The following is a 27,722-nucleotide window of genomic DNA, read 5'->3' as shown; positions in this document are numbered from 1 at the left end:
CCCAAGAAAAACACAAACACTAAAACAAACTGATTCCTGCTTTAATTGAAGATGGTGGAGTATAAAGTCCTACAGAAACATTACAGGGAATCTTCCAGAAAACAGGGATTACAGCAATCCCCATGGAGAGGCAGATGAGAGTAATTCATAGCTCACTGAGGCCTCCCCATATCAAGTTTCTGAAGTACCCAGAAGATCTCTTCATCATCTCAGTCCTGTTCCCCATCCTCTCCAATCTTGATTTCATTGTAAGATCAAAAGGGCTACTGAAATGGAAATTATTCTGGCCTCAAGAAATTTAAAGACTTTTTAATGAGTGGAACATTCAAAATTTAAATAACTTGAACATGGAAACCAGCTGACCTTGACAAGTTACTCTGTTAGTAAATAGGAAATGGACTGAATCATCCTGGACATAATTTCATTAAGGCTTCAATCCATCCAGGAAAAGGTAGCACAATTACACTATTTTATAATCCAACTTTACAAAAAGTTTACTACCCAACTCAAGAAATGTTTGTGCCCAGAGACAGCTTATTTCTAAAAGATCACCCTGACCCTCCAACACAGCCAGAGGCCTCCACTCTTCTTTGTTCCCTTCTCCATGTCAAATATGCCAATTTACTTCTTCAGGAGGAATGGAAGTCCAAGATTATATGGTAAGCCTGAAGAAGAAAATGCTGAGACACCTAAAAGCAGGAAAGAAATAAGCTGGCGGGGAAGACAAATAACAGTTGTTTGTTTCTAATTCATTCTGAAAACCAAGCCTTGCCTTTACCAGTCTTTTTCCCTGAAGTCATCTAGCCATTAGAGAGGGGAACCTGGATGTGAAGTCTGTGAAGGAAAGGTAGTCGAAAGACAAACTGCCCTGCAGGCGACAGTCAAGGAGAGAAGAGGTAGAGGTTTGGTGGTTAATGAAGAAGTGCCTGTCTAGCCATTCCCTCTTCTTCTCTTGGGTTGGCTCAACCAATGTAGATGCGGTGGAAATCATTGGCACCAAACGCAGCATTACACTTGGGACATTTGCGCTGACGGGTGTCATAGCGTGTCTTTACACACTCAAAGCAGAAAACATGAAAACACTTGGTAAGTACAGCATCCTTTTTACGCATATTGCAACATGGACAGGTCAGGCGTGCCTAAAAAAAAAAAAAATCAGAGTCTGATCAACTGTAAAGGTTTAAATGGCTATCATATGTAAGCAAACAACCAGGAAACCCCGTATGCACTAAGATGAGAGTGTCACTTCCCCACTAAAATAAACCATCCCCTGGTTACCTTCATTCATGTAAGGAAGTTTAGCATTTATTCTCCCAGTCTGTTAGTAGGCCACTTAAAAAAAAAACACACAAAGAAATCACTGAGGCAATTTTCCTAACCTTGTAATCCTTAATCTCCTCCATCAGGATCTCATCACATTTGGGCACATTGTCTGGTTTCTTTGTGGTCTCCAGCTTCCTTCGGAGTCTAGAGATGTCCTCCTGTGGTAACACAGCACACATTAGAAATACTCTCCTAGACCTGCCATTTTTGAGAAAAAAAAAAAAAAAATTGCTCTAACTTGGAACCTTCTGCTGTGCTTTATTTGCACTTTCTGTCCTTTCAAATCCAATTATCTTTTTAAAAATATTTTTATTTATTTATTTATGAGAGACACAGAGAGAGAGGCAGGGACATAGGCAGAGGGAGAAGCAGGCTCCACGAAGGGAGCCTGATGTGGCACTCGATTCCAGAACTCCAGGACCACACCCTGAGCCAAAGGCAGATGCTCAACCGCTGAACCACCCAGGTGTCCCAAATCCAATTATCTTCTAGAGATGCGGAGAACTACAGATGGCAAATACCTTCTTTTGTTCCAGAGCAAAAAACCATAACCCTATCACCAAACTCAGGTTGCACCTAACTACTGTCAATCTAGTTCTATAGAAATAGTTTATTAAAAAAAAAAAAAAAAAAAAGGTTGAAAAACTAGATAAGCCACTTTATTTTAAGGTAATTCTTTTTAAGCTGAAGGTAGATTGGATTAAAATAATTTACAGATGTGGGATGCCTGGGTGGTTCAGTGGTTGAGCGCCTGCCTTTGGCTCAAATCAGGATCCCGAGATCCAATCCCACATCAGGCTCCCCACAGAGGAGCCTGCTTCTCCCTCTATCTATGTCTCCGCCTCTCTCTGTGTCTATCCTGAATAAATAAATAAAATCTTTAAAAAAAATAATAATAATTTACAGATGTATGGATGAGGATAGAAAGTTATTATGAGAAACATTTGACATGCCTAAAATAGAAAAATTACAGAACTTTAAAATCCTCTAATTTGGTATGTTGCTACTTTACAAATTCACCAATTCATTCAATTAATTAGTATTTATTTCATGCCCACCAGGTGCTAGGTATCAGGATAAGCTTTAGGGGTATGGCAGTGAAGAAAACAGGCTTGGTCTCTTCACTTAAGGAACTTATAATCAAGTAGAAAATGACATACATCAGACCAATAACTCTTTCGTAAAATTCCAGAGCCCAGAAAATACCTAAAAGGTGAAATGCAAAAAAAAACACAACTGCTCTTACCTGAGCTCGTTTGAAATTAAACATATCCTTTTCTTTGGTGACACTGTTCTCCACGATCTCATCCTGAAAATCATGTAGCTTCTTCTGAGCCAATTCCAGTTGCGCTTTGAGGTCATCTGCCAGCTGGGCTGCTTCCATCGCCTAGGTGGGACATACAAATAGCATCATCTTATTTCTAGTGAGGCAAAATGTTAACCCGGTCCAAGGAAGAAAGTGAACCTGTAATTTCATCAGTGTCCTACTTATTTGCTCCCCTGAGATTAATCATCACTTTAGATTACAGTGTAAGCAATCATACCTTGCGTTTATTCATCTCTAAGGCTTGTGTCCTAAGACCCAGTTCCTTCTCCCCTGTGCCAATGTTGCTTTGTAACAGATGCTCCTTCTCTTCCAATTTCCTTACTACCTGTAACTGGGCATCAACCTTTGAAAAAGAAAATCAGATTTTTAACACAAACAGGAAAGAAAAAAACAATTAACTGCTAGGTGCTGCTAATCCGTAGGCCCACAAAAAGAGTCTGTTAGAAATCTCAAACCTTCACTGTCTTTACCTATGAGCCCTTCAAAATACATGCAAGAGCACAATACTTCACCTTTCATACAAAAAAAAAAAAAAAAGTTAAAAATTCATTGTTAATGATTCAAGCAGGAGTCTAGGAAACCATTGAAAATTATTCTCAAATTGCCAAAAGCTAAGGGAATTCCATTTACAAAAATTCATCTCCTTCAGCCATACTAATTCTCAAAGCCTGGCAATTCATACTAGACCATGAAAATTACAGCTCCAATAAAGGCCATGTGTATCTTTCAGAATGGCTAGAAGTCCTAAAGCAGCCTTTTTCTTGAAATTCACATACAAGGTAAAATTAACATGAAAGGGTAAGAAGTAAAGTCACACACCCACAGGCTCTCATCCCAATATCCACAGATAATCAGGTAACCACTCTCACAGTTTCTCATGCAGCCTTCCAGAAATTTGTAAAAATACACAGCACACATATACACAAAACGTACACATTACTAACATAAAAGGGATAATAAACCACTTAAGGATAACATCTTCCATATTAACAGATCCATATTTGTTTTAACAGCTACACTGTACTCCCTTGCAGAGATGTATAATTTATTTACCAGAATGCTTACAAGGTACATGTAGTTCTTAGGGTTTTTTCTTATTTTTTAATGCCACATAATCATTAAGGCATACTTTCACGTAGAAAGCGCCCTACGTCAACAGAATTCTGGAAAGCTTTATTTGAATTACCTGAGTCTTTAGAGTCAAAACTTGGTCAGCCAGCTCCTCCTTCTCTTCTTTGAGCAACTTGTGGATCTGATTGGACTTGATACGCTCAGACATGAGCTTGAAATTTGCATCATCCTTCTCCCGCAACTGCTGCATTAAACGGATATTTTGCTCCTGCATGTCTTCAAAGGCCTGGCCTGTAACATCCATCTCTGAGAGGAGTGCCTCTTCCTCCTAAAATAAGGAGAAAGAACCTTCATTTTAATAAAATCTTTTAGCTCCAAAGAAATGAGCACTGGAAACTAAATTTTCCCAGTGTTCATTCAGAAATAAATTAACCTAGTGACAGAGGGACTCAGTGTTAGGAAGCTTAGTTCTGTCACTTAGGTTAGCCCTAGGAATACAAAAGAAGCCCTTATTATCTGAAGCTACTGGCACTGATGGTCTGATGCTTGGGTGATCTATATTCACAGTCAAAGTGGACAAAGCTTACACATACCATACATAATCTAGCAAAATGATCAAGTAGCAGTTGGTGAAGTGAACTTCTATCGCGAAACCTTCACATTTTCTCATGATTTCCCCACAACTGAAGTATCAAATTTAACTAGACTTTCCAACAGTACTGCACAACAATCTGATGGGTGAAGAACAGTATCTAAAATATTTTTAACTTACATTTTGTGTTAATAGGAGACTGGACATCTTTTCAGATGTGTAAGAGCCATCTGTGTCCTTTTCTGTGAACGAGTCTTATCTTTTGCCTATTCTTCTATTAGGGCGTTGGGTTTTCTTCTCTATCATTTCTGGGGAGTTTTTCTTGAAGAAAGATAAGCCCTTTTATGCTAAGAGTCAGAAATATTTTTTGCCTGTTTGTCATTATCTTCTGGCTTTGCTAACAGTGGTTTCTGCCAGGTAGAATTTTTGTGGGCTTCTTTCATAAGTTGAAATTATCAATTCTTTTCATATTTTTTAGACTTATATTAACAGTTAAAAAGATTCCCCCATCCAAATTTATAAAGAAATTTGTCTGTTTTCTTTTAGTGGATTAACTTCTTTAATATTACAGCTATTACCCAGTTGGAAATTATCCTAGTATAAAAGTGTGTCTGATTATACACCCAACTTTTTCCCAATATTATTGTTTCTTTTTGCCCTACCACATTTAATAGTCTTCCTTTTCCTCCACTGACTTTAAACTGTATCTCTGGCACATATTAAATACACATAGGTACTTTGGTCTCTTTCTGGACTTTCTATTCAGTCCTAACAGTCTATATTAGCCTCAAGCTATTTTATCTATTGAAACTTCATGTTTTTACATCTGATAGGAACGGCCACCCCTCAACCCTACTGCTCTTCTTGTTCAGTTTTACTGGCCACTCTTATTTACTCTTCCACATGTACTTTAATACTGGTCTGCCTACTACCAAAAATCAGTATTTTTACTAGGATCATATTAAATTTATACATTAACTTACGGAGAATGAACATTTTTAAGATAATGGGTTATCCTATATAAGAATACATGTGCCTTTCCACTGCTACTAGAACCTATTAAGAGTGCAATTTCCTCAGAAGAATTTTTTTTTTTTTTTTAAAGAGCAAAGGAGGGGGATCCCTGAGTGGCTCAGCGGTTTGGCGCCTGCCTTTGGCCCAGGGCGCGACCCTGGAGTCCCGGGATTGAGTCCCGTGTCGGGCTCCCTGCATGGGGCCTGCTTCTCCCTCTGCCTCTCTCTGTCTCTCTGTCTCTCTGTCTGTCATGAATAAATAAATAAATCTTTAAAAAAAAAAAAGAGCAAAGGAGAGAAAATTGGCAATCACCAAATTTAAGAAAAGCCAAAGCCCACTTTTTATAAAAAGAATGCATAAAAGTTCTAATAAAGTTCCTCTTCTCAAGGTACTTAATGATCAAATCACCACTAAAACTCCTTCACTTTGCCATTTTGCTATTTTTTTAGACGCAGTGAAGATGTTCCTCACAGTGTACGTACATAGCTTTTCCATTTTCGGGATCTTTATTATTGAAAGTCAATAAAATTCATGGGGACTTAAAAAAAAAAGAAGTATGTTCATTGTGAGAAGAAAAATCTCTACAGTTCTTTTTTCTTAGTTTCATATATTTGTAACCATAACATACATAAAACTTTACATAATATATATTTTTTCATTTATACTCACTATATCCCTGATTCTAGATCAGCAGAGGAAGGATAGATCCCGCAATAAACAATGTTTGAACAACCGGCTATCCATTTGAAAATAAAAGTAAATTTCCTGCCCCACAAATACATAAAACAAAATAATAATGAAAGACTTCAATATAAAAACGAACATACATATAGGAGAAAAACGTATTCATGAAAAAGAAAAAAATGGAATGAAAGAAAATTGCACTGCCAATAACTTGTCAAGTAACATTTACTTAAAAACCTAACTAAATGAAGATAGTGTGCCCACCTGCTTGGCCATGGCCAGCTTCTTCTGCAGGTACTCTATCTGCTCTTCTACTGCCCGGATCTTCCTCAAGGCATCCTCATCAGCCATTTTCTTGTTCTCCTTTTTCTCCTTATCCTCTAGATCCTTGAGTCTTTGCCTTAAATCTTCCAACTAGAGAAGTAAAGAATCACACATACAAGAAGAAAAAACCGTAATAAAACTTCAAAAATCAATTAATCACGTGCAAATGGAGGGCCCCCAACACCAAAAGTACCTTGACAGAATTAGAAAGGGAGAAAAACGATATACTGGTCCACCACAGCACAACACTGTTGTAACTCCACTTCGTTCCAACGTGACACACTTGTATAAGGAACACTGGTGAGAAGTGCACGTGTACCTCTCTTTAGGATAGTGGTTCTCACCTTTTTTTTTTTAAGGCCTCCAAATTGTAAGAAACTAAGACATTCTTCCCAAAAGTAATCAGAAAAGAAACTCACTGTAACAATGATTTATGGGGAAATCACTAATGGGAAAGAGGGAATAAAAAGTCTGAAAAGGTTACTCCTATTCCCAGAAATTGTGAAATACCTTACTACCTGGTGGAGAATACAGAAATCTATTTTATTTTAGATGGTCTCTGAAAGGAAAGAAAATGCCGCTGAGTTTTAAACACTGACTTTAAAGATAAAGAAAGAAACTACATCCTTCAGAAATGTGAAGGAAAATCCCACAAATACAGATTGTAACCAGAATGACAGGTAATGGCAGACTAGATTACCTCTGCCTTTGACTTCTTCTCAGCTGCCATCAGCTGAACTTTGTCTCTCTGTTCCTTTGGGGCAGAGCGGTACATATCTAGCAATAGTTTCATCTCCTTTTGGCTCTCTTGTGCCTTCCTATGATGAGGGTAGTAGGGGGAGGGAAAGGGTGTAATGAGAAAACACAGGAGATCAGAGCAAGGGAAACTGGAACTGAGCAAAATAGTTTACAACAGTTCCATTTACACCTTTTATCACAGATCTAAAAGATAAATCTTCTGCACAGACCCAACGGGAGACTTGTGGATATACTCAGAAACTACAGAAAAGCAAGCTGGATAATAGAATCATTTCTCCCTTCAGACTAAGTTCTCTAACATAAAGCTATAAAAATAAATGCCTATGGCCCTAATTAAAGATGTAAAATTCTGGGGCCCTACTCTTAGAAACTGAGATTCAGCAGGTCTGTGATGTGGTCCAGGAATATACTTTAAATAAGTCACCCAGAGGATTCTGATACATTTGAAAAAAACATTTACCTTAAAGAGATCAAGAGGAAAGAATGGCAGAAAAAAGGGGTAGAAAACTAGATTCAATAGTGCAGTGATCAGCCATCAGCTGAAGACTGAATCTTCATCTACTAATTTATCAAACCTCTTTACTATACTTTTATATACCAAAGAAGTTCAAATGTTCTGGGCGCAGCTGTCCTTCAAATCCAAGTATCAATAAAGGCACGACCAACGGGAAACAAGAAATAAATAACTAGTTCTCCCAGAGAAGTTACTGGTTATGCAGGAAGAGAAGGGGCAGCATGTGAAGTCACGCTGGTGTTTCATTAACCGACAGGATTGTCTTACCATTTCAATGCTCGCAGGGGTAAACCTCCTAAGACAGCTCTTAAAATGATCTGATACATACACAAACTAGTTAACTGCCAGGCAAACAAATCAACATTGTTCAAGTTCTAGTGATACAAACTCAACCTAATATGATTTAAATTACAGTTCAGGGTAGCAATCCCCAAGCAGTTAATTTCACTAATTCTTGTATCACTTAAATCATGACATCCTGTCCCTTGACTCGGATTCATGAAGAGCAAGGCTACACAAGGAGGGTTTACTGAGACCTGACCACTGACCCAGACTACGCAAGAGCCCGTGCAAGCCACCTGTACTAAGGATTGTACACCTGATTAAGGACTGAGAGCACAATTAATTGTATGTTTAGTTACACCTGAAATATTACAACACTCTATAACCCACGCCATCAACCAAACATTTTGTGCATGATGTCCTAACCTCAGCTTGTGAGTCAGAAACAGTTACTCTAAATTCTCTTACTTGAGTTCAATCTTCAATTGTTTGATAACTTCTGCTTCCTTTTTCCTTCCATCGTCATGTTTCCCTTTCTCTTTATCCTTAGCAGAGTCTCTTTCTTTTTCTGACTCTTTCAGTTTCTGCTTCTCTCGTTCCCTCTCCTTTTCCTTCTCCCGCTCTCTTTCTCGCTCCCTCTCTTTCTCCCTCCTTTCTCGTTCTCGTTCTTCCTCGTCCCGTTTGGACTTAATTTCATTGACCTCCTCCTGAGATGCCTTTGATGCGGAGGACTGGGCAGGTACGTCCTCAGGATCTTGCTTCAGCTCTGCAGGCTCATCCTTTGGATCCTCAGTACTGGACTGAGACTGCAGGAGGGCACTGCCACTGCGCAGACGTGTCTGGGAGACAAAGACAGAAAAGAAGCACACCACTTGCGGTAACCACACTACTCGCCTCCCTCGAGACCAGCCTGACAAATGGAACAGCAGACAGCACTGATTCTACCCCTCCTGGTTACCTTGTTCAGGTCAGACTGGGCTTCTCTCAGTTTCCGCTTATATCTTAGGACCTCCCCTTTCAGCTGGTGATTGTGATTCTGGAGGCTACTGATGAGGTGACGCATCTCCCGGTTTATGGGGCCTTAAATACAGCAATAGCAATGTTATGAAGAACTGAGATTAAGGGCAAAGGCACAAGGAGAGAAAGTGCAGAACACATCAGGAACCTCTGAGAAATACAGAAAATTACCAAAAGACAGATTCCTTCTCAGAAGAAGAAAACAAAATTGGCTAATCTGAGTTGCAAAACAAATACCCAGGCTATGAACCAAAATGAATTACAGGATTTGATTTAAGGGTCTTTAAGACATCTGAGCTCCACTTAATACTAACAAATTCGGGTGACCACATTATGCTTTTTAAGGGAAGCATGTGCAGCAAACTGCAGGGTGAAGCAAGGATAATCATACCTGCTTGCTCATTGGCAGCAAGGGTCTGCTCAAATTCTATCCTCAGCATCTCATACTCCTTGCGGACCTGGGCCAGAGTATCTTCCAGCTGGATCACTTCAGTCCTCAGCTTCTTATGAAGACTAACTTCATCTCGCTACACACAAAAAAGGGAAGCAATCAAAACTTCTTATCCAAATGTGGAAACACCATCATATTGTTACTAGGTTTCCTAATTTTGACCAGTAAGGATCTAAGAAGAAAAAAAAAGAAATACTCAGAGGGATTACTCTACAATGTTCCAATTTAGTTGACATTTAATGAGCACCAGTCAGCTACAAAAACTGACTTGAGAACTGGCAGGATATTAAATAAGGGAAATAGCCACTACCTGTGAGAATGTTGTAATTTACTAGAAGTACTAAGTGGTAAAACAGGATATAAACGTATGTATGGTAAGATACATTAAATTCAATTCATTTGCCAGACATACAGTAAAAGACCAACTATGACAAACATTACCTTAAGGACTACGGAAAGTACAGAAGTGAACACATGAATAAAAGTTTCTGCCTTAGGATACAAAATCAATGCCCAGAAATCAGTGGCATTTCTATACACTAACAATGAGACTGAAGAAAGAGAAATTAAGGAGTCAATCCCATTTACAATTGCACCCAAAAGCATAAGATACCTAGGAATAAACCTAACCAAAGATGTAAAGGATCTATACCCTCAAAACTATAGAACACTTCTGAAAGAAATTGAGGAAGACACAAAGAGATGGAAAAATATTCCATGCTCATGCATTGGCAGAATTAATATTGTGAAAATGTCAATGTTACCCAGGGCAATATACACGTTTAATGCAATCCCTATCAAAATACCATGGACTTTCTTCAGAGAGTTAGAACAAATTATTTTAAGATTTGTGTGGAATCAGAAAAGACCCCGAATAGCCAGGGGAATTTTAAAAAAGAAAACCATATCTGGGGGCATCACAATGCCAGATTTCAGGTTGTACTACAAAGCTGTGGTCACCAAGACAGTGTGGTACTGGCACAAAAACAGACACATAGATCAATGGAACAGAATAGAGAACCCAGAAGTGGACCCTGAACTTTATGGTCAACTAATATTCGATAAAGGAGGAAAGACTATCCATTGGAAGAAAGACAGTCTCTTCAATAAATGGTGCTGGGAAAATTGGACATCCACATGCAGAAGAATGAAACTAGACCACTCTCTTTCACCATACACAAAGATAAACTCAAAATGGATGAAAGATCTAAATGTGAGACAAGATTCCATCAAAATCCTAGAGAAGAACACAGGCAACACCCTTTTTGAACTCGGCCACAGTAACTTCTTGCAAGATACATCCACGAAGGCAAAAGAAACAAAAGCAAAAATGAACTATTGGGACTTCATCAAGGTAAGAAGCTTTTTTGCACAGCAAAGGATACAGTCAACAAAACTCAAAGACAACCTACAGAATGGGAGAAGATATTTGCAAATGACGTATCAGATAAAGGGCTAGTTTCCAAGATCTATAAAGAACTTATTAAACTCAACACCAAAGAAACAAACAATCCCATCATGAAATGGGCAAAAGACATGAAGAGAAATCTCACAGAGGAAGACATAGACATGGCCAACATGCATATGAGAAAATGCTCCGCATCACTTGCCATCAGGGAAATACAAATCAAAACCACAATGAGATACCACCTCACACCAGTGAGAATGGGGCAAATTAACAAGGCAGGAAACAACAAATGTTGGAGAGGATGCGGAGAAAAGGGAACCCTCCTGCACTGTTGGTGGGAATGTGAACTGGTGCAGCCACTCTGGAAAACTGTGTGGAGGTTCCTCAAAGAGTTAAAAATAGACCTGCCCTACGACCCAGCAATTGCACTGTTGGGGATTTACCCCAAAGATACAAATGCAATGAAACGCCGGGACACCTGCACCCCAATGTTTATAGCAGCAATGGCCACGATAGCCAAACTGTGGAAGGAGCCTCGGTGTCCAACGAAAGATGAATGGATAAAGAAGATGTGGTTTATGTATACAATGGAATATTACTCGGCTATTAGAAATGACAAATACCCACCATTTGCTTCAACGTGGATGGAACTGGAGGGTATTATGCTGAGTGAAGTAAGTCAGTCGGAGAAGGACAAACATTATATGTTCTCATTCATTTGGGGAATATAAATAATAGTGAAAGGGAATATAAGGGAAGGGAGAAGAAATGTGTGGGAAATATCAGAAAGGGAGACAGAACGTAAAGACTCCTAACTCTGGGAAACGAACTAGGGGTGTAGAAGGGGAAGAGGGCAGGGGGTGGGAGTGAATGGGTGACGGGCACTGGGGGTTATTCTGTATGTTAATAAATTGAACATCAGTAAAAAATAAATTAAAAAAAAAAGTTTCTGCTTTAAAAAAAAAAAAAAAACAGTATTTACATTTGCCCTGACACACTATAATGGCTTATAAATGGGGAGGCAGCTTCTACCCACTATTCTTGCCCAGGCACAGAAGGCTCCAAGCCATGCTCAGCTATTTTTAAATATGTTCCTCTCACTGCTGGGAATGCCCTTCTATTTTTTCTACCAGTGAACCTATTTTTATATAAAATCTGTATTCAAGTTTTCTACTAGGGAACTTAAGCTTCACACTTTACTCAGGCAAGCTGTATCAGGAAGGTTCTGCAGTCAAATCAGATGCTCCGTCTCCTTTATCATTGCCTGTTTTAAGCATGCCTCGTTGTCCCACTCTGCATTCTAATGGACACTACTCTCCCCGTGAGGCTGTTTGATCTCGGATGGCAGGATGCCCACCAACCGGCAGAGCAAAGGCCTCTGACCACTCTAAACATGTTTGCTGAATGAGAGATAATTGCTCATGAGAGGGTAAAATTATAGAATTTATGAGGCAGAAAAGCTTATATACAGAAGACAAAGCAAGGCTGTTACCTCAATAAGCTCAACTTGGCGCTGGTGGGTCCCCCTGGTGCCATGAAGCAGAGTCCGAGCCTCATCCAAGTGCGCTTTCAACTGCAGGCTCTCATTGTACAGGACGGAGAACTGTGACTGCATACAGCGGTATTCCGGAGTCTCCTTAACTGCCTCCTCCACCGCGCTCCGCAATTCCACCTGAGGAGGGCCCAAAAACATTAGAAGCTAGCTAGCGTCTGTGCCCTAGATGCTAGAGAGGAAATAAAACCTTAAATACTATGAGGTCTGTGTAATTTCAGACAAGGTTTATGAAGATTATGGATTATATCTGCCCACTCCTCCACTTAGGTAAAATCTATATCAAATTAAATCTGACCATCCAAGAGGTGACACCAGGTACCTGTATTCTCCACCCAAGAACTGTGTTAATTGATATGTTTTACAACATGTACCAACTTACACCCAATAACATCAGAAGAGCCCTGTGAAATCTATCAGATGTGAGGACACAGAGAAATCTTATGAAATTTGTCAAGATGTTTAATTCTTAAAACATAGTTGAGGACCCCCGTCACTAACTTGGTTCTATTTATGAGAAGTCACAGAGAAATATACTTTTGACATTGTATCAAAAAAAGTTATGCTTCTCTTAAGCAATGGTTTGCTTTAATTATGCAAACACTTTAACTGATTTAACTCAGGTTGGGTTTTTTGTTTTGTTTGTACGGTTCAAACATCTTTATTCCCGTATTTACCTAGAAACAAATCAAATTATAAAAGACACGTGGCTATTACTGAAAGAGGGATAGGAAGACTTTCAGGATCTACTTTCTTCCCACCCTCCAAGAACCTGGGGAGAGAAAACTCTAACAGGCAGGTTGGAGAACCAATAGGTACTATCACTGATCATGTTTTCTTCTCGGTTTTGACATCTAGGTACTGCAGAGCCAAATTCTGTGACCCATATTTGCCACTACTGCATGTGATAGCTGACCCTGTTATGGGGTATAAGTGCTCTATGCATATATCTTGTATACAAGACATATTTTTTTAAATACATTCTGGATCATCACCCCAGTTTACCCTACTCCTCAATTTTCTCAACAATTTCCAAGTTAGGACACCTTGGCTCAGTCTATACATCTTTGTAGACTATTTTAATTACTTTCCAGAACAAGGCAGGGTAAAAATAAGTAAATAAATTGGTATGCCAAAAAAACTCACTTTTTTTAAAAAGATTTTATTTATTCATGAGAGACACAGAGACAGAGAGAGAGAGAGAGAGGCAGAGACACAGGCAGAGGAAGAAGCAGGCTCCATGCAGGGAGCCTGACGTAGGACTCGATCCTGGGTCTCCAGGATCACACCCTGGGCTGAAGGCAGCGCTAAACCGCTGAGCCACCTGGGCTGCCCTCACTTTTTTTTTTTTTTTTTTAAAGATTTTATTTATTTATTTATTTATTTGTGAGAAACACCGAGAGAGGCAGAGACATAAGCAGAGGGAGAAGCAGGCTCCCCATGGGGAGCCTGATGTGGGGCTCAATCCCAGAACCTCGACCTGAGCCAAAGGCAGATGCTCAACCACTGAGCCACCCAGGAGGCCCCAAAACTCACATTTTTCTTTTCCCTCATAAGTTATGAGGCCTGATCGGTATGTATGTGAGTTGATCAGTGAGAAGATTCATTTTACGGCTCTTCAGAAAGGTGTCTCCTACCTTCAGCTTTTCATTTTGCGTAGTGACCTCCTCCAAGTCTTGCCGAAGTTTCTCCAGCTCACAGTGACGGTTCTGAGCCAACTCTTTGTTCTCCTCCAGCTCTGCATTCATTTCCTCAAACTGGAGAGAAGCAGGAAAATTGCAAAACGAGCATAAAGAAAAAGAATTTCTAAATCACTCCCATTCCTAAGCTTCCACCTTCACTAACCCCTTCTTCCATCAAAACCCCTCTGCCATTTGTGAACTCCTAAGTACACAGCACAACAGCTGACACTAGTTCAAAAATGTGTCCCGAGGGAGTCACCGATTTTACCTTCCGGGCATTGATAGTGATTGTGCCACCATAGAGACTGCTCCCGGCTCCATAGACCTTATAACCTTTCGAATTCACCTACAGCAAGGAAAAAGATTCTTTAGTGAAAAGAGGCCCTAAGATTTTAGTCTGATCACCAAAGTACTTTTAAAGAGTCCATTTTGTCCCCAGGTACTACTACCCAAGTCCACCCTTTCTGAGCAGATTCCTTAAAAATGATCTTAGTCCCTAAGCTCTGAATGAAACAGCACTTGCCCGTTCAAGAACTTCTGCTAAGTGTCGGTTGAGTCGTTGTTCCCTCTTTCGAATTTTGTCAATATCCCACTGCAGGTCATCGATCATGGACTCTAGGACAGACACTCGCGACTCGGCTGTCTCCACTTTACTCTGTAACTTGGAGAACTATATCCCAAAGACAAGGCATCCAGAAAGAGAAAGCCAAAAAAAATACGGAGTAAGAAAAGCAATACCTTCCATCACTATCTTACATCTCAAATTTCACAAAATTAATCCTCGCTTATGGATCATTGTAAACAAAATTTAAATAGAAGCTCCTTCACCTTCTTGCCAGTGCATGAGTATAAAAATGAAATCAGATATTTTTAACCTTTCTGGGTCAGTTACAATCATGAAAACTTTAATTACAAAACTATTACATGTTCACATTAATCTATACTTACCCTTTGTTGGTTTTAAAAAATGGTCTCAAAAATCTGTGATAGTCCTCCCATCAAGAGGTGGTGGCACAGTCCCCTCCTCTTAAATCTGGGTGAACTTTAGTGACCCAATAGAAATGATGCTATGTAACTTTGAGGCCATGTCTGAAAGGCCATGCAGACTCTGCCTGAAGTTCTTGAGACATTCATTCTCTGGAAGATGGAAGAAACCAGCTGCCATGTATGAAGCCCTACCACCCTGAAACTGCCACGCTGGAGGCAACAACATGCAGGCATTCCAGTGGACAACCAAAGGTGAGTTTCCACCCAATGGACAGGCCACATCAACAGCCAGCCACAAAAGCCACAATGGACATCAGCTCAGTTGAGCAAAGCAACGTCACTCTCCAGCTTCGTAATGTTACATGAGGATTGGGAAAGGGCCAGTAGAGATGAACCTTCCTATTTTGGTGGCACCTAGTTTATGTCTCCAACGTGACAGCAGTCCTTCTGTTTTTCTACTACACTCCAATCTATTTATAAGCACTGCTTTACTCTAACCCTTTATAAGGCTTATAAGAATCCACATGTGTTAATGAACTTCCCAGACGATTCTCATAAGAACACCCAGCATGGACCTTGGCATTGGAGTTTACAAAACAACGGCGTGATGAAGAACATGGCTTTGAAGTAAAAGAGACCTACATCCAAATCAGTTTGATCACCTTCTGGCTGTGGGTTCAGACCACTCATCAACCTCCCTGATTTTGTTCTCTTAGCAGTAAGATGGGAATCGTTTGACCATTAGAGATAATACTCAAGTGCTTAAGTGCTAGGCACTAAATAGATGGTAACTACTAACTTACTAATAATAAGCACAAGGGCATGGGTGGCCAAACTAAAGTATGTCAAATTTCAGCACAATATCCTTTGAACTAAACTGAAACAATAATCAGGAATGTCAAAAAAATCTTAAAGGGCTATTATCACTTTATCTCAATCACTGTGTATAAATAAATAAATACCCAAATCCTGACATAGTTTGGTCATGGCACTATTTCCACCCAAGTCTGGATTGAAAACCCACATTCCTCAAGTTCCCAGGCTGTGATCAACAGTACTTCCTACTGCCCATTATAAGAAATTTCTACCAACCCATTCCTCATAACATTGTACACGATATTTTATATTTGGGGGAATTCATTATTGGGGGGATTGCTGTGTTGTTTCACAAAACCCCATATGATGGTATTTCTTCCTAAAAACTAGTATCATCAAGTGTCTGTTTAACAGAGGCACACGTCTAGAAGAAACATGTGATTATTTTTTTCTCCTTAACCCTTCCTCAGATTTTGATTGCTCAGAACTGGTCACTTGAGCCTGCCCTACATACTTTTTTTTTTCCTTTCTTTTTTTTCTGCATGCTTTTCAATATAAAAATAGGCATTCTACAGACAAATGACCTTCAAAGTACTCAAAATTCTGAGTCAATGTCTGCCACAGGCCACTGAGAAGTACTATCTCTCCTTTCGGGTTAAGTACCTCCTGAGACATGGTGCGATGCTTCTCCTGAAGGAGGTCTGTCAATTCCTGTAGCCTCATATTCTCCTGTGCAAGGAAGGAATTCAGCTCCTGCACCGCCTCTTCCACTATCAGATTATCTGAGGGAGAAGAACTGCACTTTAGTTTAGCATCTATAGTGTCAAATTTTAAAACTATGCATCCCACCAAAATGTTAACATGTTATCTCACTTTATTTTCCTGAAAACCTTCAAGAAGTAGGCTGGTTGTTATTATCCTCAAATGACTGATTAAGTACCCAGAACTTGGGCAGCCTGGGTGGCTCAGCAGTTCGGCACCTGCCTTTGGCCCAGGGCATGATCCTGGAGACCTGGGATCGAGTCCCACGTCAGGCTCCCTGCATGGAGCCTGCTTCTCCCTCTGCCTGTGTCTGCCTCTCTGTCTGTGTATCTCTCATGAATAAATAAATAAAATCTTAAAAAAAAAAAAAAAAAAAAAGTACCCAGACCTTAAATGACTTGCTTAAGGAAATAAGCCATTCTGGTGCTTCAGTAGAAAATGACACAGAGCCAAGGTCACTTACCTCCCATTCCTTTCTATAAAGTCAAAATGCCATGAGAAGAGAAATGGAGATTCTTTAACTTTATTTGGAAAAGACAGAATCACCAAAAAAACTACATTTTACAACTGTAGACAAGATAGAGGATCTCTCATCAGTGTTAGACTTCATAACAATAAAATTCTATTTCATAAGGCTATCACAAATTCCTATTATTCATTAACACCAACATGAAATGTCTCTCTGTTGACACAAAGAAGGGGAGGGCAGAGAGCAGAAATTTCCTTGTACAAATGAGCACCTCTAAAATCATGGAAGAGTAAACATAAGAGCTTAGAATTATTTAACATGTTCTAGAACAGGATGCAAGGTGCACGCCTGAAGCTCAAAAGCCAAAATGTACACTACAATTTACAAAGATAGTAGATAAATTTACAGACCTTATTACAATAAGTTAATATGTTTCAAATTAGAGTGACAAATATAATAGCTCAAATCCAAATGTTAGCAAGTGAAACGAGATACTCTCAGGATATATAGTAATGCCCTGTAAAGACAGTTACCAGGAGGAAAAATTATGGTCTCTCCTACTATCTCCCTGGCATCACTCAAACACCATACAGAACAGGATGGTCATGTGGCGGGTTTCGTGGTTTTCAACCAGGACTGCCTATAGAATCATTTGTGGAACTTTTAAGATTAGACACTTCCCTAGGATCCATCCCACACCTACTAAATAAGAATACCCATGAGCACGGTCAAAAAAACATATGCTCTGAAAGTTCTCAAAGCTTCTGGTTCATAATCCAAGCTAAGAATGAGGAGCTGAATTTCAGTCCTTTTAATATCTTGAGATACTCAGAACAAAGCCTAGACTACAGTAAGAGCTCAATAAATAGTGAATTAATAAGCTGATAAATACAATTCTTTTGAACCAAAGATAAAATAAATATGGCAGCACGGGTGGCTCAGCGGTTTAGCACCGCCTTCGGCCCAGGGCATGATCCTGGAGACCTGGGATCGAGTCCCATGTTGGGCTCCCTGCATGGAGCCTGCTTCTCCCTCTGCCTGTGTCTCTGCCTCTCTCTCTCTTTCTCTCTCTGTGTCTCTCATGAATAAATAAAATATTTAAAAATAGTAGTAATAACAAATGAATAAAATAAACATGGGGAAAAAAATGAACTGCCAAAAAAGTATAGTTGATGCTACAATTCATACTTTATAGATCTTTATCTCTTCGCAAGTTCAACTTATCAACAGCAATTGCCTTTTATGCTATAAATAATAGCTCAGCGATTTATAACTTTTTCTTTTTTAAGATTTTATGTACTTACTCATGAGACAGAGAAGCAGAGACAGAGGCAGAGGGAGAAGCAGGCTCCCTGCAAGAAGCCGAATGTGGGACTCAATCCGGATCCCAGGATCATGCCCTGAGCTGAAGGCAGATGCTCAACCACTGAGCCACCCAGGCGTCCCACTTATTTTATTTTTTAACTTAAACTCTAACCTTAAAATGCATGCCATCAAAAATAATTTTAAAATACTGTTTAGTATGCTACTCATTTTAGTTCCTTTTAATATATAGCCATTTTTTTTACTTGACTTTCATTTATAAAATCAAGTTTAACACTGGCATAACCTCTGCAGATGGCATATTATCTGCATATAATATACATATGGTACGTACCATAATCCATATGGTTTATCCACGGGCATATTACTAGGATTTAACCATACCATCCAACTGGTCAAGTATAGCCAAGGGAAAACGAAGTAACGCCCAGCTCAGTTTATAGTAGGTGATTTATAGCCACTCATTCACTATTAACTAAGCACACACTAGATACCGGATACAGTGCTAGACATTGGAGAAACAAAGAAGAGTGAGCCACGGCACTACATCAGGGGACAGAGTTTAACTGGGAACTCACAAGTGGATGTAATATACGAATACAAACGTCTAGGAGGACACGAAGCTTTGTACTATAACCTGCTTACAATGATTATCTTTGAGAAGTGAAAGGGGAGGACTTTTATAGTCTACTCTTAAATGTTTTTGATCTGTATATTCTAAAACTATTATCCAAATAATTAAATACACAAATACATGTATAGAAAAGCAAAAGAAACCATTTCCCATCAAATACGCACAAGTATTTTACATCTCTCATTTTTTAATTCTGTTGATAATTTAGCCCAAGTATCCTTAAAGAAAATTAGAGTAATAAAATTCTTATTTGCTCATCCAATGATTCATTACATTCTCTGTATTACTTTCAGAAATAAAATGTTAATCATCTTTTTTTTTTTTTTTTTAGTAGGCTCCATCCCCAATGTGGGGCTTGATCTCACAACCCTGAGATCAAAAGTCACATGTTCAACTGACTGAGCCAGCCAGGCACCCTGGAAGGTTAAACATCTTAATAGCAATCAGAGAAATTACGATATTACAACTAGACCGTGATTATTAAAAATGTGAAATCTGGGCATTTAAAATGCAACCTCACTGCACAAATACTTTACTATATTATACAACTGTAAGGTTCCCCATTAACACTGACTAGTAACATAATTACTTCAAATAGACACTTATCCATCCATATAATATTTTATCTTTTTATTTTTTTGTGTGAAGGGGGAGGGGCAGAGGGAGAGGAAGTGAAAGAATCTTAAAGCAGGCTCCATGCCCAGGGCGGACCCCAACACAGAGTTCCACCTCATGACCCTGAGATCATGACCTGAGCAGAAATCAAGAGTCGGACGATTAACCACCTAAGCTACCCAGCCTCCCCTCTTTTATCTTTGTAAACAGAAATCATTCAACAGCTCTAAAACCTGAGCCATCTCTTTCTGAAAATATTAGAGATAAGAGAAAAACAAACAAACAAACAAACAAACAAGAACATATTAAAACTCTTTGGGCATGCCTGGGTATCTGACTCTTGATTTTGACTCAAGTCATGATCTCAGGGTGGTGACATCAAACCCCCAGTCAGGCTCCACAATGGGCATGGAGCCTACTTAAGATTGTCTCACTCCCTCTTCCTCTGCCCTTCCACCCACCTCTCAGACTATCTCTTGAATAATTTTCTTTAGGGGTGCCTGGGTGGCTCAGTCGGTTAAGGATCTGTCTTCAGATCAGGTGATGATCCCAGGGTCCTGGAACTGAGCCCCGTGTCAGGCTCCCTGCTCAGGGGGGAAGCCTGTGTCTCCCTCTGCCCCACCCCCTGGTTGTGCTCACTCACTCACTCACTCTCCCTCAAATAAATAAATCTTTAAAATAAATAAACAAATCTTTAAAAAACTGACTCTTTGAAATTAAAGTTCAGTATCTAACAAACAAAATTTTTAAAATAATTACCAATATTTAAAATAAAATATTATCACTAATAAATAAATCAATGGCCAATACTACACAAATGTCCAGAAACAGTTATTCCTTAAATAATAAAATTAATTTTGCTAATTATAAAAGTGTTTAATAAATAGAATGGGGCTTTCCTCAGAATGAGGCTTTCCTCAGCTTCTTACAGGACTATCGTGTGCCTCAAAATATGAAACACTTGGAAAATACTAACATGCCATAGCAATGACATTACAGGTATTACTAGTAATACTGGAAATTAGATTGCAAGGAATTTAATCAAAAATAAATACGTTAAGTCTGCAAACTATAAATCGGCATACAAAGGTGAGCTCTTATTTTTCCCCGTTCTCCCAGTCTCCTGGTTCTTGCCTCACCTCCACTATTTAGTTTGCGTGATAACAGCTCCACTTTCTCTTGTAATTTATCATAGACAGTCACGATCTGGGACACAGCTCGGCGGGAGGACTCCACTCGCTCCTGCAGCTGAGATTCCATTTCTTCACTGGAACTGCTGGCCAAAGTAGCAAGGAAAGAGAAAGCTGGCTCTTGCCCTTCCCCTGAGGACACAGAGGGGAAAAAAAAAAAGCTGTCAACATGATAAAAGTGGAAATACCAAAGTCTTCTTTCTTGCCTCAAATAGAAATCCTGAAAGCAAAGCTCTACTTCCAACACCCACACAGCATGTGGTGGTAGATCCACTACAAATACTCACCTCTCTCTCGGTCATCTTTCCGTTCCTGATTGCTATCAGAGTCCGGCTCTGGTTCGGGCACGACAAGGGCTTTCCTTTCTGTGAGGAGATCTCCCAAACCCTGCTCCAGATCGTACCGTTTAAGGATGATACGGATGTTTTCATCAAACTGAGAAGGGTGGGTACAACATTTATGAAAAACCAAAAGAACACAACTTGAGAAATGAAGAGTGCTGAGAACAAAAATGCTCAAATAAAAACCTGAGCAAATGAATGAGGCAGCTACCTGACTCCAGTACCGGTTGACGATCAGCAGTGAGGCATCATCAGTGGCCTGTCTTCGCTCCAGTTTTTCAATGTGCTCACGGAGTTCATCTTCGATGGCCTGCCGTTGATCCAGCATTTCTGCCAGCTTGCGATTTTTGGTCTGCAGTGTTCGAATGTCTAGCTCCTCCTGCCCCGGGAAACCGATTTTATTAGTCTCCCCAAAGAAATCAGGCAAATCAGCTGTTAAATTCAACAAGGTCACATTAATTCGTTATTGCTATGACTAAAGCTGTTCATTTTTTTTTTTAAATCTTATAACAAATCATTGGATAAGAAGTAGGAACAGAAGAAGAAAAGGAAAGAATCTGCGATGATGGGAAGTGAGAATGTCACTCATATACTAGGACTTGGACTTCGCCCATCTCACTGTTCTTTCTCATGGACATCCACAAAGTCCTGTGAGGCTCCGCTGTTCAGCCAGAGCACCTTCCACCCTGATCAATGCTGCCACCCATCTCCTCAGCACTGCCCTTCACTCGATCAAGAACCTCGGCACCTGGGCCCTTCTATGCCCCAGTGCCTGCCAACATATGCAGTGAGCGCAATACGCATGTGGACATGAACACATGTGGACAGACCATCGAATCCTCTAGCAGCTACACTGCATTCTGAATTCCTTAACTCTAGTGAGTATCTCCCCCATTGTGCTTCAGCCACACATTTCAAAGGCCATATCTTGGACTTCTGTCATTATCTGTAACTCTGTCACAACTGAGACCTTAAATTCCTTGAATAAAATCTTATCTTTCCAGATACCTTGTGCCCTTATCCCCATATACCAATCCTCATCTAGATCTTCCAGGATTTTAATTCTCTCCTTTTTCCTTGTCAATCCCTTCTATCTCCACTATCTTCCATACTTGACCTCAACTTGTGCTCAGGATCTCATTCCCTTCTGTTTCTGCAAAAATATCACTCCATCAGTAATTCCACACCTCTCTCAGTATCTTTAACTTTTCACCCTAACCTCTTCCCTAGGACAAGTTGGGAGGTAGAGGTCAGGGAGGGAGAACCCTGGCACAGAAACAAAGGATTGGAAAGGATTACACTTTTACTTTACCTCGAAGTTCATGAATATTTTAAAGTAAGCACTGTTTATTAGAGCACCAATATCCTGTTTTGCTTTTATTCTCCTTCTTCCATTTTATTCTCCTTCTTCCAGTGTTAAAACACTTGATATGCCAAATTAGTCAATAGTTCCAAACGTATAGTTATTAATACCATTAATAAAAGATATCCTTAACCTCTTCTCTGAGCCCTCCTTTCCCCTTCTTGCTCTAACTGAAACCAGGATGAGAATACGGTTTCCCTGCACATTTCTCCAGCACTGCCCTGGGCCAGAAACAGGCAGGCATCCTCCTGCCACCCTGCCTTCCTGCACTGGTCTATAAATGTGCCGATTACTTCCCCATGTTTCCTTAAGATTTAGTACCTAGCTTATCACTCTCCAATGCTACTACTATCACGGTTCTTACTGATTACAATTCCCATATAGATGATCTTTCCTGTATCTCAAATCCTCAAGTCGTTGACTTCCTTTCCTCCAATGATATTGTCCTCTACCTCCCTCAGCCACCAAACTCTGTTATTCTTATTCTTAGCCTGAGCTGTACGTGTATGCTCTCTATAAGCTGAATTTCAAACACCCCATTTTCCACAATTACCACCTACTTGTCCAGCTCATTCTCTCGGGTTCCCTGATTCCTCCAATTCTTCACTTTCTCCAGCACCTACAATCATTGGTCCTCTATCTTTCCCATCCTTCACTCCTCTCACTTCCTCACTCCCTTTCTTTCTTGAACTTGAATTCCATGATCAGTCATAATCATCTCCTTTTAGAACCTCTTCCTTCCTTGCTCCTTCTCCACACCTACCTGGTAAAAACCCCACCCGTGGTATCATCCACCTCTCCACTACTCCAGGCCTACATCCATGCAGCTGAATGTGACCACAAAACAAAGTACCGTGCTGCCTGGGCTCACTTTATCTCATGATCACAGAGTCAGGTAGGTCCTCAGTGCTGCCCAGCAACAATACTCGATCTCTCTAGTCCATTCCCTCTTCAAGATGACTACTTCATACCTTCTCCTGTCTCTTCAAACCTCCAACACTTCCTCCCCCATCCTCACTCTCAGATGAGTCGCCTCTGATTTCACTGAAAAAGAAATAGAAGCAATCAGGAGAGAATGTCCACATCTATCTCTCATAACTGCAACTACTGACCTACCTACAACTGAACTCATATCACTGTGTTCCTCTTTGTTGCTATGGATCAACTGCCCCTGCTCCCAGTTAAAACCAATTCCCCACTTGTATGTTACATGCCATGCTCTCTCCCCTATTCATGAAATTCACACCAGCAACCATCTCCTCTTTCTACTACCTCATCAACTTTATCATCTCTACCAAATAATTTCAATCAACCTGCTGTAATAGCTCCTATCGTAAAAACAAAACAAAACCACTTTCCCTAAACCCCACATTTCCCTGTGGCTAATGCCCCATTTCTTTATCTTGCAAAGACAAAGTCATCAATACTCCTGCAAAGCACGGTCTCTACCCTCTTTTCTCTAATTCCTCTCCTCTCCTATTCTCTTCAGCTCACTCCAATCAGACTTCTAGCACTACCACTCCATAAACACAGTTATCAAGGCTCCCGAGAACCTTCCACTGCTAAACCAAATGTCTCAATGCTCCCCCTACTCAAACCATCAGCAGCACCTGAACAACTCCTTCCTGAAACTCTCTTCATTTGACTTCTGGGCCCCCAGTCACTCTTGTTCTCCATCTACTTCATTTTCTGTCTCTTTGGGTTAGTCTCTTTGCATCTCTTTGAAATGAAAACATCACAGCGCTTCAGGGTTCTGTTCTCAATCAAACCTCTTCTGTATCTACACTCGCTTAGAGCCTCTAGTCTCATGGATTTAAATACCTCCTCCCAAATGTACAGCGTTACCCCGACCTCTCCTCAGACTGCAGATTATAGTATTCAACCACCTACCCACTCAGATGTTTAATAAGTATCCCAAACTTGCATGTCAAAAATCAAATTCCTGATTCATCCTCCACAGCTTCCCAAAAAGTATGTTCCTCTCCTACTTCTCCCTAGCTCAGTAAGTGGACAGTCTATACTTACAAATTTGGGGATTTCATAAACTTCATCCACTCCACCAGCAAATCTTGTCAACACTACCTCCAGGGTGACCCATGCAACCATGATCCCTCATCAAGATTACTGCAATGTGTTGGCAAATTGAACTCCAATAAAAAAATAATAAATAAAAAAGATTACTGCAACAGTCTCCTGTAGTGGACACTTTTGTTCCCCATGCCATGTCCTGTCAGTCTCCCAGACTTCAGCACAGCCGTGGTGGACAGCTCCATTCATACAGGCAGTGTTCCCACCTCAAGCCACCTGGAATCTTTTCAACTTTTGTTCCACAATCTCAGCTGGCTCACTACAGCAACCTTGAAGTGCAGAAGAGATATTGCCTATAAAGGCAACCTTCAACCAACTGGGGCAGGAATCAGTGGAGATATGTCCCAACTCCCCACCCATAATGGGAAGGAGAAGAGGGCGAAGGAACAAGGGAACAATTTTGCTAACGTTTCAACCTCTAAATCTTGCTCCTCTATAATCTATTCTCCAAGCAGAAGTCAGAGCATGTTACTCTCCTGCTTAAGACCTTCTAATGACTTGTGGATAATGTCCAAACTGGGATGAATCCTGTCTGCTTCCCTTAGAGCCTATGGCTATTTATCCCTATGAACATCACATCTCCCACTCATAAATATTAGAACAGTCTGGTCTCTTGGCAGTGCCATCTTAACAAACTGAAGTCCAGGGGTTGTCTTCAGTGTAAAGCATAGTATTTAGAAATAACAGATGTTCAACAAATATTTATATTTACTGAATTAGCAAATGTCCTTGGGATGCATAACGTGATTCAGTGTTAAGACAAAATCACCTCCTGGCAGCAGTACAGAGTAGTTGAACCCCAGACAGACTCAGAAATGACACTTCATCAACTATTTACTCTGAATGTTCCCATTTTCTCTTTCATCTTGAGCCTAATTCAAATAAGGAAGAGATGTGGTTTCATAAGCTATACAAATGTAGCATTTTAACACCATATCCCCATGGCTGAGTTTCAGAATACAGACTCCTAATCTAGATCCACACTTATTATAGTGAACTTCTGATGTCTAATGGACATATAACATTACTCTAAGCTTCTGGTGTAGAACAGTCTAATGAATCTGTCAACTCCATAATAGCAAGGACAGTATCTATCTTATTCACCATGATAGTCATAATACCTAGCCCAATAATTATTATTAATAGCTCACATATATGGAGGAGTACTTACATATTAAAGGTAACATTTCGACCCTTAACAGGGGCTCTTTCATTTTATCATCTCAACAACCCAATGAAGTAGGTACCATATTAAATTTTATAAACATGGAGAAGAGGCACAGGGAGGATAAGCCATGCAGCTAGAAAGTGTTAGTGCTGAGAGTGAATTCCAGGAAGTCTGGCCTCAGACTGTGACCCATCACAACTCTCTCAGTGATTTTGGAACACCGCCTCTTAGTACCTAGCACCTAACTTTTCAGTGAATGAAAAATGACTGTACAGTTTCCCACTGTTGAATGCCTATAATCAATGTGTATCAGGCACCACACTCTCCAGAGATCAGAAGCATACCTTTGGAAATAAAGATCAAATGTCAATATACTCTTTTCAGAACTGACCACATCATTTCACCTACTTCTGCCTGTTTTATTTCCCTCTTTTCAAATAAATTTTTCTTAGACCAGAAGGCTTCCATAAATTCTTACTTTCAGCTTGTAATTGAGAAAAGAAAAGCACGCTCTCATAGAACTGTTTCCACATACCGTGGAGGAGACACCTCCAAGCTTAATTGTCTCCACTGTGGTCCCTGAATCTTCAACGGCTGTCTTCTTCTCCGGAGGCATGGATGTGCCAGGCTCTCCAGCTGCTCTTTTATTTCCAATTCCTGACATCTTGGCACCAGATGATAGCTGTCTTCCTGGAGAGGGGGAAAAAAAAAAAAAAAAAAAAACAGAAACTTTGGTAAGATATGAAAGAAGAGCAACAATAAAGAGATCACTTCCAAAGTAAAAACTAGCAAGTTTTCTGCCAGCCTCTTAACCTAAATCCATGAACTTCATACCAAGGAACACAATCCCCATATTCCTCCTGGAAAGAAAAAAGTGAAGTGTGGAGTTAAGAGTCAGGGCTGAATCTAGGCAACTACTAATTTCTAAACAGGATGCTGATAAGGAGTAAGACAAATGGGACAATGGGCAAAGAATGAAGAGACTAAGAAAAAAGAGAAATCTCACTTCCTGAAATGCCAGAATCAGAATAATAGTTTGAATGGGACAGGAACCAAATCTATTGTGTTGGGGACAACACAGAGCTGAAAGCGACCTGAGAAGTGTCTACTGAATCATTAATACTGAACAAGCCGTGTATCATCACTGAGGCTGAGGCTCAGTCTCCTATCCCAGGGATAAGAGTATTATTACCGTGCCCCTTTCAAAGGATGAGTAAGTACAGGGAGAACTTAAGCATAACGCCGCACACGAAGAACACACTCAGAAATACCAGCTCCCTTTTCTTGTATCTGCAGTTTCTTCCCTATCGCCAAACGCTCTCCTCATCATTTCGGTGCAACCCTGGGGAGCCCTGACCTGAGTGTGAATCACAATTCTACCTCTCAGGGAGCCGTGTTGCCTGGAGGGACTTCCACAAGAGCTTCAGTTTCCTCACAGCAACAGGGGAGGCGAGCAAATACTCTGTCTGCCCAAACTGCCTCCCGGGGTCTCGGAGCTCGAGGAGGAGAAATGGATGCTAAAGCACCTCGCTGCTTTAGAAAGCGGCCCTGCCATCACCGAGACGACACACTACCCCGCGTCCGAGCCACGCTCCAGGAAAAGGGGGCTTATGGGCGGCAGTAACCCGAGTCGGACCTCGCCTGGAGAGAGGACACAGAAGGGCAAGGCTCCGGCCGCAACCCCAAGCCGAGTCGCGAGGGGGCAGGGACCCCCAGCCTCCCGCGCGGCCAATGGCAGGCCCAGGAGAGGGAAGCCCCGCAGCCGGGGAGGGTGGAGACTCCCGACGCCCCGCACAGTCCCGCAGCGCCCTCGGCCGAGATCTAACCTGGTCTCTAACGACTCGCGCCGCTGGAGAGCGGAACTCGGGCAGTTATTCGCCGGGGTCCGCTCGGCGCCCCCACTCCTCACCCCTGACCCGCAGGCGAGGACCCATCGGAGCTTCCGGGAGGCGGGGCCAAGGGAAGG

At 40.7% G+C, this 27,722-nt stretch overlaps 1 protein-coding gene across 4 annotated transcripts; it reads right to left on the bottom strand.

Annotated features, from left to right (window-relative positions):
• Nucleotides 1-20: 20 nt before the first annotated feature.
• On the bottom strand, nucleotides 21-27,722 carry RNF20 (ring finger protein 20). 4 transcript variants are annotated; one of them, XM_025432344.3, is made up of 20 exons: nucleotides 27,583-27,722; nucleotides 26,292-26,446; nucleotides 21,349-21,516; nucleotides 21,084-21,231; nucleotides 20,746-20,928; nucleotides 16,467-16,585; nucleotides 14,524-14,670; nucleotides 14,269-14,346; nucleotides 13,956-14,075; nucleotides 12,259-12,438; nucleotides 9,299-9,434; nucleotides 8,849-8,970; nucleotides 8,359-8,729; nucleotides 7,036-7,153; nucleotides 6,276-6,425; nucleotides 3,837-4,049; nucleotides 2,868-2,993; nucleotides 2,570-2,710; nucleotides 1,380-1,481; nucleotides 21-1,139 (listed from the first exon to the last, which is right to left on the bottom strand). In XM_025432344.3, exons 2-20 carry the CDS (start codon nucleotides 26,418-26,420, stop codon nucleotides 963-965), a joined length of 2,928 nt encoding a protein of 975 aa, XP_025288129.1. In that variant the 5' UTR covers nucleotides 26,421-26,446; nucleotides 27,583-27,722; the 3' UTR covers nucleotides 21-962. The 4 variants fall into 4 exon arrangements, with proteins under 4 accessions (XP_025288129.1, XP_048972287.1, XP_048972286.1 ...); XM_049116330.1 differs by lacking the exon at nucleotides 27,583-27,722 and adding an exon at nucleotides 27,393-27,525; XM_049116329.1 differs by lacking the exon at nucleotides 27,583-27,722 and adding an exon at nucleotides 27,137-27,274.

Source organism: Canis lupus, chromosome 11, assembly GCF_003254725.2.
Source record: "Canis lupus dingo isolate Sandy chromosome 11, ASM325472v2, whole genome shotgun sequence".
NCBI classification, from domain to species: Eukaryota; Metazoa; Chordata; class Mammalia; order Carnivora; family Canidae; genus Canis; species Canis lupus.
The sequence above is the reverse complement of the archived record's forward strand: the minus strand, read 5'-3'. Positions and strand labels throughout refer to the sequence as shown.

What these genes read in the sequence shown, in the direction of transcription:
- RNF20 (XM_035696796.2), bottom strand. Translation starts at nt 24,773, where the DNA reads ATGGAGCTGTCCACCACGGCTGTGCTGAAGTCTGGGAGACTGACAGGA. An exon ending in GAAAGATGACCGAGAGAGAG is followed by an intron (nt 20,929 to 21,083) that starts GTGAGTATTTGT and finishes CTGTGTCCTCAG; the next exon opens with GGGAAGGGCAAGAGCCAGCT. An exon ending in AGGAGATTAAGGATTACAAG is followed by an intron (nt 1,140 to 1,379) that starts GTTAGGAAAATT and finishes TTTTTTTTTTAG; the next exon opens with GCACGCCTGACCTGTCCATG.